Below are 13,068 nucleotides of genomic sequence, written 5' to 3'. Positions count from 1 at the left end.
TAATTTGAGGATTAAGATAATGAAAAATATGTTTCATTGTATGTAATGGTGTAACTATGTCTCTTTTTATGAATTCATGCTACTTTGTTTGCAATAACTATTTCCTGGTACATATTGTCCTTATTCGCCAATAGAAATCCCTACACTATGGTTTAATTTCTCGTTATTATTTCTTAATTATCTTCATCAGATGCCCACACCTGTTTATGGGTGGGAATTTGCTACTAGCAAGGCACCGTGCTCACATTCTGCCATATTTGCAGTCCACCATGTTGGCTCAGTTACAATTGGTTCACCATCAGTATGTCAACAATGTGGTTTGCCAACAGCTATCTGATGGCCTTTTTGTTAATTTAATCAAGCTAGATCTCATTGGCAACATCAAGGCATTTGTATTTTAAATGTCAAAAAAACAAAAAAACTTTGGAGCAAAGTTAGAATGAACTCACAGCAAATACTTATACCAACTTCTGGCCAGTGTTCTGTGAAGGTACAGGCGTTTTATGAATAAAAAAAATCATAAGGAGATCAAGCCTTTTTTCTGGGTTTTCATCTCAGAGGGATATGTGTGAAACTCACTAAAATGGCACGAACAGTGCATAGGCTCCACAAACATGCCAAGAATGGCCAAGGATTTGAGTGATCAGTAGAGTCACAGTATAGAGCATAAGAATGTATGTTTCAGTGCTGCTAGGCTGTCTTTCATCACCAGTAGACTGCTGATAACCTACTTTCTGCAATTGCTCACATTCCATATGAATGACTGCTGCATGTGTGGGTGAAGCAGTCAGACCCTTGAGCTCCTTAAGGCAAGAACATTGTGATATAAAGCTACTGTGTTATGAAATGTCCCTGTGTGCGTTGAATATTGATCTGTACTGATAATCGTGAAATCAATACCCCTCAATTTCAAAGACCATTTACTCACCGCAAACAAAAAACACGTAACAAACAATATATATGAACCTCCCTGCTCTGCTCTGAATCTTGGGCAGTTTGGGCAGTGTCTAGCAGCGCCACCAATTTGAGGTAACGTTAGCAATTCAGGCAAACCACTGTCTTAAAGCGCTACATTGTCAAAATACATTTTAAATCCGATTTCAGACCTGCTTCACATTTAATGATACCGGTAATTACATACACATTTACAGACATAGTCACTGGGCGAATTGACGCTTCCAGTTACAACGTTCAATAAACGGCTATTAATTTTATTTACCAAGGGAGGAGCAATCCAGAACCGTAAAATTCTTAACCACTCCCGCATGTGGGCGAGACAGACGCAAAAGTCGGCGGGGTGCGTATCGCAACTGCTTCCCTCTAATCTCTTTATTTACATTTCATTTTTTAAGCCAGGCAGAGTCTCTAAACTGAATCGCTGGAAGGAAACCGATTTTCCAACTCACATGCGTGAACAAGGTAAGTTTTATGAAATCGACAGAAAAAAGTTGTATTAGCAGAAGACTAGCCTATATCGCGAATTCGGTCTGATAACACTTGTGGAGAGGTTGTGATGCAGGTTGTTAAATTCAACAGATTCTACACCATGTCGTGTTATATATTTTATTTACTATTACTACGGCAAGTAATCTGGCATGTGCACCAGAACTCAGACACTTATCCGCTTATCCTGTGTAATTCACATTGTTGTCCTTTCGTCAATCAGATGCTATACACTCATCTCATTTGCTGTTAATACAGCTCCATGTTGACTCATGACGCGCACATTGTATGGACAGTGAGTGGACAGTGGCACAATTTATGTTGTTTTGGCTCTGTACTCCAGTGCAATGGATTTGAAATGAAATAATGTAAAGTGTAAAGTGATGTAAAGTGCAGACTGTCACCTTTACTGTGAGGGGTATTTAACATCTATATTAGATGATTCATGAATGAATCACATGCTTTTTTTATATTGATATAAGTATATGCAGCTGTGTTCAAATAAATAGCAGTGCGTTAAAAAAAGTGAATAACGTGCAAATATGTTTTAATAGCTTTTAGTTCAATATTTAAAATATAGTGGAAACATTACACATTCAATTCCAAATCAGAGCATTAGCAAATTTAATCAAGTCTGTGTTATTCTTTTTTACAAAGAAAATATATTAATCTGTAAAAAAATAAAAAGGCAGTGTCAACATTTTTCTCTTCAAACTATATACTGAAGAAATATTTCAAGATTCAACTTCACTTTAAATGACTGAACTAATATTTAGTTGCATAATGATACGTTTTTGATAACTACTGCGCATCTGCATTGCATCGAGTCAACCAACTTCTGGCACCTAGAAACAGGTATTTCAGCCCAGGATGAACAAACTACATTCCACAGTTCCTGTGAAATTATTATTTTTTTCCATTTTTCTCCCAATTTGGTAGCCAATTAGTGTTAGCTGGGGGATACACCACCCACACTCCACCCCTCAGCGGCCCGAAGGGATTCTTCGAGCCCTCTCTTCTCGTACTCGTGACCGTGATTCCGAGGTGCCCGGGGTGCTGTTGTGTGTGGGGATCCGCTAACCCTGCCAAATCCCACCCTCTGGGGGAGCGAGCCAATTATGCCACTCCACGAGAGCCGGCCAAACTTGGCTTTGGAATCGAACCCTGCCCTGCAACTGCAACAAACTGCAACCCCAAGTCCACTGCATCTTAGCCTGTTGCGCCACGCCTCTTAGCTCCTGTGAATTATTTGGTTTTTAAACCAGAAACTGCTTCAGAAACTGCATTTTTAATGTCACCCCACAAGTTTTCAATGGGGTTGAGGTCAGGAGATTGAGCTGGCCACTCCATTACCTCAATCCTTTTTGTCTGGAACAAAGATGTTGCTTGCTTACTCGTGTGTTTGGGGTTGTTGTCTTGTTGAAACACCCATTTCAGGGGCATTTCTTTTTCGGCATACAGCAACATAATCTCTTGAAGTATTTTGATGTATTCAAACTGATCCATGATCCCTGGTATAGGAACCCAACACCGTAGTATGAAAAACATCCCCACACCATGCTTTTTGTGCCACCATGCTTCACTGTCTTCACAGTGTACTGCGGCTTGAATTCAGTACCTTGGGCTCATCTGACATACTGTCGACGACCACTAGACCCAAAAAGAACAATTTTACTCTCATCAGTCCACAGAATGTTACGGCATTTCTCTTTGGGCCAATCGATGTGTTCCTTGGCAAATTTTAACTGATTCTGCACATGTCCTTTTTTCAACAATGGTGCTTTACGGGGGCTTCTTGTTGATAGCTTAGCTTCCATCAAATGTCTTCTGACTGTAACAGCACTTAGAGGTAATTGTAGATCATCTTTGATCTTTCTGGAGCTGATGAATGGCTGAATCTTTGCCATTCGGACAATTTTCGGATCCGTTTTAACAGTAGTTGCTCATTTTCTTCTGCTTGTTTCGGGTTTTTGTTGCCATTTTAAAGCATTTGAGATAATTTTACCTGAGCATCCTATAATTTGCTGCACTTCTTTATACGTTTTCCCCTCTCCAATCAACTTTTTAATCAAATGACGTTGTTCCTCCGAACAATGTTTGGAATGGCCCATTTTACTTAGCAATTCAGAAGGAAATATATTTTATAACAATGTGTGAAACATTTTCCTTCTTCCTTAATAAAGGACAATTAATGACACCTGTTTTTTCGCAGAATGAATTAATTCTCGAATTAAACTAATTCAAAGTAAAGTATTTGCCATGCAGAGATATCACTACTGCTAATAACAGTGGTTCATCAGGTCACTGATGTTGTACTGCTACTATCTTGAACACAACTGTATATATATATATATATATATACATTATGCATTATCCCAAATGTTATACAAGGTGCCATAACATTTGGGACAAATGGCCTCAAGTTGCAGTCATGAGTTCCAGGCAGTTTTAAATTTAATGTGAAGTATACAGTACTGTGCAAACGTCTTAGGCACCTGTATAACATTCTGTATAGATAACATTCTTTCAAAAATAATTCAATGTAAGGTCCTAAATAAATGTACTATACATTTTACATTACAGTTTAGTAATTTGGCAGAAAACTGAATCAAATCAATATTTTTTGTGACCACCCTTTGGCATTAAAACTGCATCACTTCTCTGAGATGGCCAACGCTGTCCTGCAGTTCTATAAGACAATCAGCAGGGAGGTTGTTCCAAGCATGTTGGATAACTTGCCACAGTTCTTCTGCAGACTTTGGTTGGCTCCTTGCTTCTGATCTCAGACAGCCTTGATCAAGTTTTTATGTAAAAAGTAGTCAATTAGTTACAGTAATATGTTACTTTTTAAAATTAAATAAAAAAATGTCTGTATAATTTAATCTTTTGGAAAATGAATATTTGGATATCTCAAATGTGTTGTTTTATACTAACACACACAAAAAAATAAACATATATATATAATAAAGTCTAGGGTGCCTAAGACTTCTGCACAGTACTGTATGCACATCCAGTAAGTTGGGTGCACAACTATGACGTGATACCACACTAAGTTTCTATTTAATGCTTTCCTCCCTTCTACACATCGCCTGAAATCCCACAGTGCATATTCCGTATATTATTGAATACGCTACATATTAAGCTATAAATGTAAATACTTGGGATTAAATTAATCATTAAATCAGTTGGTCCAGTTTACTAGGTGAGGATACGCAATGTGCAAGATCTTTAGGATATGACTTTTCATTGATTACAGATAGACCTTTGTATCCACATCACAGAGTTGCAAGAGTCTGCTATACAACATAGTTACTATATGCTTAGTGTGGTTGTTACATTGCTATGTGGCAGGTAGCAGGCCAAGGTAACTATTATTATTATTATTTTTTTAAATTTTCTTTTAAGAATAAATGTAGATGTGGGCAGGGCTGGCAGCTGGTATATTGCCACAACCACACATGGGCCATAGAATTCAAGCTTTAAATAAATAAATAAATACATCCATGGCACAGAAAGACATTTGCTTAGGCCCATCAAAACCTTTGGGCTACTCCCACCGCATCCTCATGCCTCCTCAAGAGCTCTTTTGACTCTTGATCTTAATTGTCCAGCCTGAAAAATGAAATAAAATAGTGCCTGCTCTGGATTTCTGAGATAACTTTTCAGACATTGGCTCATACTATTGTGTTAAACCTGCTGAAACACCTAGCTAAAAAAGAAAAAGCACATCTGTGAAGGAAATCTGGTGATCTTTATCTGTAGTTGGCAGCACTACAGGAATGTACTGCAGATTTGGCTCTTGTATTGTTCATATGGTGATGGAGTATTTATTTATGTCAGACTACACCCGGTTTTAACTAGATCAGAAATTATCCCATTTCTTTCACAACTCCTCCAATATGAACATATGTTGTCATATGAATACAACCATTATTAATTAGACAGCATTTAAGGAATGGAAATGTCCTAACATTAAATGTCCTAACATCAGTCCTAAAAGTTCTTTAGCGATCATATGCAAATCATGCAAAAAATGATTTTTGAAATGTTATTGACCGGCTTCCAGATGTAATTCAAAACTGTCATTGGTCCTGTGGCCAATTGCGCAAGAAACTGCTGCTGTAACCCTCTTACCGAGAAGCACAACCATAGATGTGGGCTGTGCTATTAAGGTTCTTTCTTATTGTCACATGTTCAAACTTGTGAGGAAGGATTAAGAAAAACTTGAAGAAAAACACTTCCATTCTGTGCTGACCCCAGGTCAATTTGTGCCAAGCGCTGCTAAGAAGAGGGAAGCTTGCCATGCCTTGCTCATGTTTTCTGCTGCTATGCTTGGTGAAAACTCCAGTACGGGAATTCTGTGTTTCATGTCCATAGACTAGTCCTGGCCTGTGCCGTGTCGACATCCAGACATATTCACGAGGCAGTGCCCTGCAATAACACTGTTCAGAGAAGGGGCAACCATACCCATGACAAAATCTTAATGCTACTGTTAAATGTCACCTGCTGGCTTAGCATCTGTAATGTTAAGAAAAATAACATGAAAAATGATACATTATATAGTACATAATGAAGTGTGCCTTTCTATTCAGAAATATGCCCACACAGTAGCCTTACTTTAAAAAAAGTATTTGAAAGGAAACCTTTCACTAGAAGGATGAGCGAGAAGGGTATAGTCAGCAGGATATCATGAGACTGTAATGTTTGCTTGTGTTGTGCCTTATTTTTTCATGCTATCTGTTTTAGAGCTGTTTGTATTTGCTGTGTTGCCAGGACTCTTGACCAGGTCATAAGATAAAACCAGATAGAAACATTTTTCTGGAAGAAATTTAAGGAAGAAAAAAGAAACACAGACAAAAAAAAGCCATCAGGGACAGACTAGTCATTCCAGTCTTTGGCCAATTAATGGAGTTCACTGCAATCAGAAGCAGCCATGCAAGCCCAAGCTGCCTCCAATGTGCTTCACAGATGAGCTTGTATGTTTTGGATCATGAGCAGATCCCTTCTTTCTCCACACTTTGGCCTTTCCATCACTTTGGTAGAGTTAGAAGTTAACCAGTCCATAAAACTTTGTTCCAGAACTTTTGTGGCTCATCTCTGTAAGCCTTCTGATTCTTACCATTGAGGTACCTTCACCCCTGCTCTGTGGAGATTGTTTGTGACATCACTGACTGATGTTTTGGGTTTTTTCTTGACAGCTCTCACAATGTTTCTGTGATCAACTGCTGTTGTTTTCCTTGGCTGACCTGTTTGATGTAAACCTAGGTTTAAACCTGTAGGTTGCTCAGTACACGGCAGTGGTTTCTTTCTTTTTCAGGACATTCCAAGTTATTGTACAGGCTATCCCCTATCCTCTTATCCAGGCTCTGATCGATTTTCTAAGCTTCAAAATGGCTTGCTTTTCTCCCAAAGACAGCTCTCTGGTCTTCATGTTGGTCTATCTAACAGAAATGCAGCCTTCACAGGGAAAACTCAAGGCTAAAACCAAGATTAGCCATTCAGAACTATTCATTGTTTAACCAATCACAGGACATATCTGGGCTACAAGAAACACCTGTCAGCCATATCCTCCAGTATTTTTGCTCACCTAAAAATTGGGTGGTCTGATACAAAAGGTGATACATTCCAAGTTGTTTAACAAATCTAGATAAAAGATACCAGGATATAAAAGCATAATTTGGATCTGTCGTCTCTGTACATTCAGTGTATAGCAAAAACAAAGGAATTGACCTTGCTGTTCCAATACGTTTAGATGGGACTATATGGTTTGAACAGGAGAACCAGCAAAAATGGGTCTTGGAAAAACAGTGTAGTTCTGCACTCATTAAAGCCTGGTCATTCACCAGTCAAGCTCCTGTAGAACTTTGTCACTACAAACAGAGTTCAGGCTGGGGCCTCTGGCACTTTTGTAAGCCTTACTACAGAAGCAAACTTGTCGACAAAATCTGAGGCCTATCAAGGTCGACTGACTGTAGTCAAGACAAAGTTGCAATTTCAATAAAAGGTTTGTTATATTCAAAATCCTTATCGGCCAACCTAAAGACCCACTCCCCATTGACCTCACATAAATTGTGTTTTTAAATTTTATCTTGGTTATCTTGGCTCTTACTCACTTTTGAGAGCATGCCCTGGAGGATTATTACATGTAGGGAATTCTGATACAAGCCTGTACCTGTCAAAGAAATAGCAGTGCAGTGCTACTAATATTTGTTCAATCAGCAAATGGCAAAAGTGGAGGTTCAAAATGTAGAAGTGAAATCTGCTGATTTTTGGAAGACTTTTACTTTCTGACTGCTGGACTTTCCACCTCTGGTAGACACTGATGCCATGTTCGTTCATCTTACAGTGAAGGAAAGGTGTCTTTCTGATTATTTATTTAACTGTGCTCACAGAATGTTTATGTTCCCTGACTTCAGTGTATCCTGACCTGACCTGCAGGTGATGTTGTATCTTCAGGACCACAGAAAACTTTAGATACTCAACTCCTCCATAGTTGTAATACCTGGCTCTCACTCCATCCATCAACCAGTCATGAAACTGCAGCAGTTTGGTGTGGGGAAAAACACAAACCTAATACAATGCTTTGGCATGTCAATCAATCATAGAAATGCTTCATTAATATAATCGCTACCAGCTGTGCCCCTCAGCTGATCCCCACATGTTACAAATGTAGAACCTAAACACTTTTCATCATTGTTTGTCTACAACATAAGATATGAGCTCCTCTGTCAAAATCCCATTTTTGGCAGGGGTCATAATGGATTTCATGTGAACTTGACCTCTAAATGAATAAAAGATGCTTCTGCTGAATTTCACCCTGGAACACCCCAATGAAGACCAAGAAATAATCTGTCTAGCATGTCTACATCATGAAATATACACTCAGTGAGCACTTTATTTGGTATTTATTAGACCATTTTTAGACTTATTAAGTCTTTTGCTGCTGTAGCCTATCCACTTACAGGTTTGACACGTTGTGTGTTCAGAGATGCTCTTCTGTGTATCACTGTTGTAATGCATGGTTATTTGCATTACTGTCATTTACCTGTCAGCTTCGACCAGTCTGACACTTTTCCTCTGACCCTGGTGTAGTGTAGTTTTTTTTTTACATATGAGAGGCCCAAAGGACTCACATCTTTGTCAAAAAGTGCTGGAGCTTCTGTAATATGCAACCTACATTACATTACATTATTGGAATTTGGCAGATGCTTTTATCCAGCCAAGAGAGAGTTGCAGTAGTCCAGGCGGGACAAAACCATTGGTTGGACCAGGAGCTGGGTTGCGTAGGGGGTGAGAAAGGGGAAGATTCTCTGGATGTTGTATAGGAAGAATCTGCATGACCGGGTCACTGCCACAGTGTTCTTGGAGACGGACAGTCTGTTGTCCGTCACCACTGCACAGGGCCATGCCATCACCTGTGTGTCAGATGGAAAGAAGGAGAAGAGGAGTTGGGTGTCATCAGCATAGCAGTGGTAGGACGAACCATGAGCAGTAATAACAGGGCCAAGGGATCTAGAGTATAGGGAGAAAAGAAGCAGGCCAAGGACTGAGCCCTGGGGAACTCCTGTGGCAAGGGGTTGAGGTGTCAATACTGTACCATCCCAGTCAACCTGGAAGGAGCAACCAGAGAGGTAGGACTCGATCCTGTTCAGGGCTGTACTGCAGATCCCTGTTGCTGACAGGTAGGACTGGAGGATGGAGTGATCCACAGTGGTAAAGGCAGCCGAGAGGTCTAGAAGAATCAGGACTGAGGAGAGGGAGGGTGCTCCTGCAGCATGAAGTGATTCACTGACAGAGAGGAGTGCGGTCTTGGTCGAGTGGCCAGGTCTAAAGCCAGACTGCTGGGGGTCTAGCAGGTTGTTCTTGGAAAAGAAAGAAGAGAGTTTGTTAGAAGCAGCTCGTTCAATTGTTTTGGATAAAAAAGGAAGAAGAGATACCGGATGGTAGTTGGGAAACATTGGAATCTGTAAGGGGAGAGAAAGTGGAGAAAGAGTGGGCGGGTATAGAGGGCGGGAGGGGCAAAGAGACGGGCGGTGGTTGCGAAGGAGCTGCGGAAGTCAGTGATTTTCTCATCAAAGAAAACTGCAAAGTCATCAGCAGCAAAGGAGGAGGCATGCTGAGGAGAGGAAAAAATTGAGAACAGTTTCCGGGGGTTAGAAGTGGAGTTATGAATTTGAGTATGACAGTAATTTACCCTGGTAGTGGTGACAACAGAAGAGAATACTGCCAGGAGGGAGTGATAGGTTGAGAGGTCCATCCGATGTAAATATTGTACCCATAAGTGAACTGCTGAGTATCTGAAGTCGGGTACACAAGAACGAACCAGGTGTGTACCTGGTGCTTCTGGTCTATTTTCTTTTTGGCTTGTTGCATGACACAATTACCATCCATGCATGTTAATTTCATGGAAAATGCTGGGTGTACATTATTTATATTTCATCAGTGTATTACCATCCGTGTGCCCAAAGTTCTCTTGTGCATGTGTGGGAAACTAACAGCAAATATTTAAGTCAGCAGTTAAACATACTGTAGCTAAGCTATCATTTTTATATTGTCCACTCAGAAAATTAAAGTCATGTGTTATCCAAGATTCGGACATCTTGGGGAACACATTGTGGACAAATGTTTTTGACATAAAACACTCAAGTGTCAACCGGCACCTCGCAGTGAAAGCTCTTATTGACTGTATCTTGTGGCATGGGGCTTCATTTACACACTGCTATGAATAGCTGACTGAGTGCCCCCCCCCTCCTCCCACCAAATAAAGGGCAGCTTGGGGGCTGGGTGCCTGGCAGAGCCAGGGCCGATAGGGCAGCTGGCACATGCTACCCCCCACCCCCAAACTGTTCTGCTGCAGTAAAAGCATTTTTGTGTTTCTCTTCCTCTACTGAGGGATGCGAAACAGACAGCTGTTTCAGCTTGGTTGGCTGTTTTCACAGCAGAGTATGAGTCAGCACATTGGTCCCTATTGCACCCAGAGCACCCTTCAGGAAGTACTTTTTGAGGATAATTCAACGACTTATCTCAATGGTCTTTTCCCAGAGTAATCCATCCAGTGCTTCTGCTCGTTATGGACATTCAGGATACATGTGCAGAAGTGGCTTTCTGTAGCCCCCTTTCCATTATTAAAGAATTCTATCACTACAACATGTAATGGAAAAGGGGCTTGTGAGTGAAGGGGATCTTATTGGTGTTTCTGTTAATATATCCATCAATAAACATTCCATTTCCTTCCAGTCCAGCTTCGGTTCCTCCCACTGCACTGGTTGCCATACCCTGCTGAAAACAGCTCAAGCTAGGTACGGTATGGTAGCTGGTTGACCAGTTCAAACCATCTCCCTGTTCAACATGGTTCGACCAGCTCAAGCTTGTCTGTTTTGAATAACAGCTGGTATCTGGAAAAGTCAAGATGGTCATAGCTGGATTTCAAAGCAGGGAAGAGACCCCAGTTTGCTAACCTGCAAGGCATATTGTGCCGGGTGATATTATTTTCAAATAAAATTATATCACTCCTTGCCTAGCGTTGCTGAGTTGTAGCCATTGCGACTTGTTAGTAAATCCCATGCGTGGTTTTATATGACTTTACTGCCAGCCAAGCACATGCATGTCCTTCGGTAAAATTGTCCTTTGTTTGTGTGTTAACATTGTATTACATTAAATTACATTTTATTTTTTTACTTTTATCCAAGGCTACATACAACAAAGTGTATCAAGGTTATTAGAACATACAGCTAACTCTGGTTAACTCTTGTCTGCAGCGTGGTCCTAACATGACAGCCAAACAAAAGTGGGGGGTCCTGAAGGACCATGTCACCACCGTCCTGGAGAAAGCCCAGGTAGACGGCAACCTGGAGAATGCCGACCCGGAGCTGTGCATCCGACTGCTGCAGGTCCCCACCGTGGAAAACTACTCCGGCCTGAAGCGACGGCTGGAGGATAGCGACAGCGCCTGGATGACACAGTTCCTGGAGCTGAGCGGCCTGGGCCTGCTCTTGGAGGCCCTGGACCGGCTGTCTGGGAGGGGCTGCGCCCGTATCTCTGACGCCCTCCTGCAGCTGACCTGTGTCGGCTGCGTACGCGCGGTCATGAACTCCCCCGCCGGCATCCACTTCATTGTGGACAACGAGGGCGGATACGTCCGCAAGCTGTCTCAAGGTTGGCAGGGAGGGTGGTATATGCCCAGTGGGGTGGGGCTTCAGCTAAATTAACAGCCAATTACAAATAATGTACTGTATAAGGTATTAGGTATTAGATGATTGTAATGATCACTAGGGTATAATAAAGAATAAAGAATAAAGAAGCAAATTAATGACTACAGAAAATATTAGTGGAGTTGTCCCCACAGTGGTGAGGGTTTGGGGAGGCAGGAGGAGAAGGGCAGAGAGAAAGAACAGAATTGAAAAAAATGAATACCTATTTTTCTTTTTGTGTATGTGTGTATTTTTTCTTTTTGTGTTTGGGTAGTGGATAGGAAGATTCGTGCACAAACATTTAATCACTGGATTAACAAAGTTGACCTCCAATGTGGGGGGGTGGTGGTGGGTTAAAAATTGAGACTGGTAGCTCTGTAGTCTGTTCATCTGAACATATAGTATCTTAAAATATATAAATGAAAACTGTTCGAATATATTTGCATACATTTCAAAAGGGACAATGAGACTGTATGCAAGGGAGAAAGAAAGAGGAAAAAAAGCAAGACCAAAGATGGAAGAGAGAGAGATGTAATGTAAGAGATGTAAAATAATGACACTGACCATCTTCCCCAGCTCTGGACACTTCTAACACCATGGTCAAGAAGCAAGTGTTTGATCTCCTGGCTGCCCTCTGCATGTTCTCTGTAGACGGTCATAGCCTTGCCTTGGATGCCCTGGAGCACTACAAGGTAGGTGTCAAAGAGCTGGGAGTAGCAGCTCCAAAAAAAAAAAAGAAACTTAAAAAAAAAGAAAAACATAAATGAATGAAATTCATTATTCATTATTCTAAGAAAAACGTCTCTTGTCAGGAAAAGCAGAAATGATCATGAAAAAAAGTTTTTAAATGTTTTCCTTGTCAAAGTAACTACAGCAGTGTTTATATGTATTTGGAGTAGTTTGGATTTATTTCCACTGGCAATACACTATTCTTACAGTGCCCTCTAGTGTGCAGCACATGTGATATATCAGAAACAAGTCTATACTGACTGCAGGATCCAATGAACAAGTTATGAATGTCTTAAGTATGTAAAGATTTAAATATGAAAAAAGTACTTCTGCAGGCTTTGAAATTCATGCTCTGTCCAAATGTGTATGTGTAGTGGACAAGTTAGAAATGTGTTCTAGTCTAATATCTACCCATGATACTGAGACCATTGTTTATACTGTTTGTTCAAACTGATATCAGAACTAGATTTTAAGATACTTTGGATTACACTGACCTGTAGGCTCTGAAACATCAAACAAAACATGTGAATCATTTCAAATTATTTTCTTCTATTTCTTAAAAAAACCCCAATTAAACTATGTCCTAATATACAATTTAATTAACTTATTTAATTAACTAATTAACTAATTAAAGAAACTTAAACAAGTCCATTTACCATGATAAACAAGTTGCAATCAAGTGCCTTGCATGAGCATGCCACAAAAC

General features: G+C 40.4%; 1 protein-coding gene across 4 annotated transcripts in view; it reads left to right on the top strand.

Annotated features, from left to right (window-relative positions):
- The first annotated feature begins 1,275 nt into the window (after positions 1-1,275).
- Positions 1,276-13,068, top strand: part of LOC133129723 (inverted formin-2-like) — a 31,007-nt gene continuing 19,214 nt past the window's right edge. For 3 of the 4 annotated variants that reach the window (XM_061243993.1, XM_061243992.1, XM_061243990.1), the window contains exons 1-3: positions 1,276-1,419; positions 11,202-11,598; positions 12,210-12,325. In XM_061243993.1, coding sequence (XP_061099977.1) covers positions 11,214-11,598; positions 12,210-12,325 — 501 coding nt within the window. In that variant the 5' untranslated portion in view covers positions 1,276-1,419; positions 11,202-11,213. Of the gene's footprint in view, positions 1,420-10,678; positions 10,743-11,201; positions 11,599-12,209; positions 12,326-13,068 lie in introns of those variants that run through there. The other variant, XM_061243991.1, reaches the window with a different exon arrangement.

The sequence above is a fragment of the Conger conger genome, chromosome 5 (genome assembly GCF_963514075.1).
Source record: "Conger conger chromosome 5, fConCon1.1, whole genome shotgun sequence".
NCBI classification, from domain to species: Eukaryota; Metazoa; Chordata; class Actinopteri; order Anguilliformes; family Congridae; genus Conger; species Conger conger.
The sequence above is the reverse complement of the archived record's forward strand: the minus strand, read 5'-3'. Positions and strand labels throughout refer to the sequence as shown.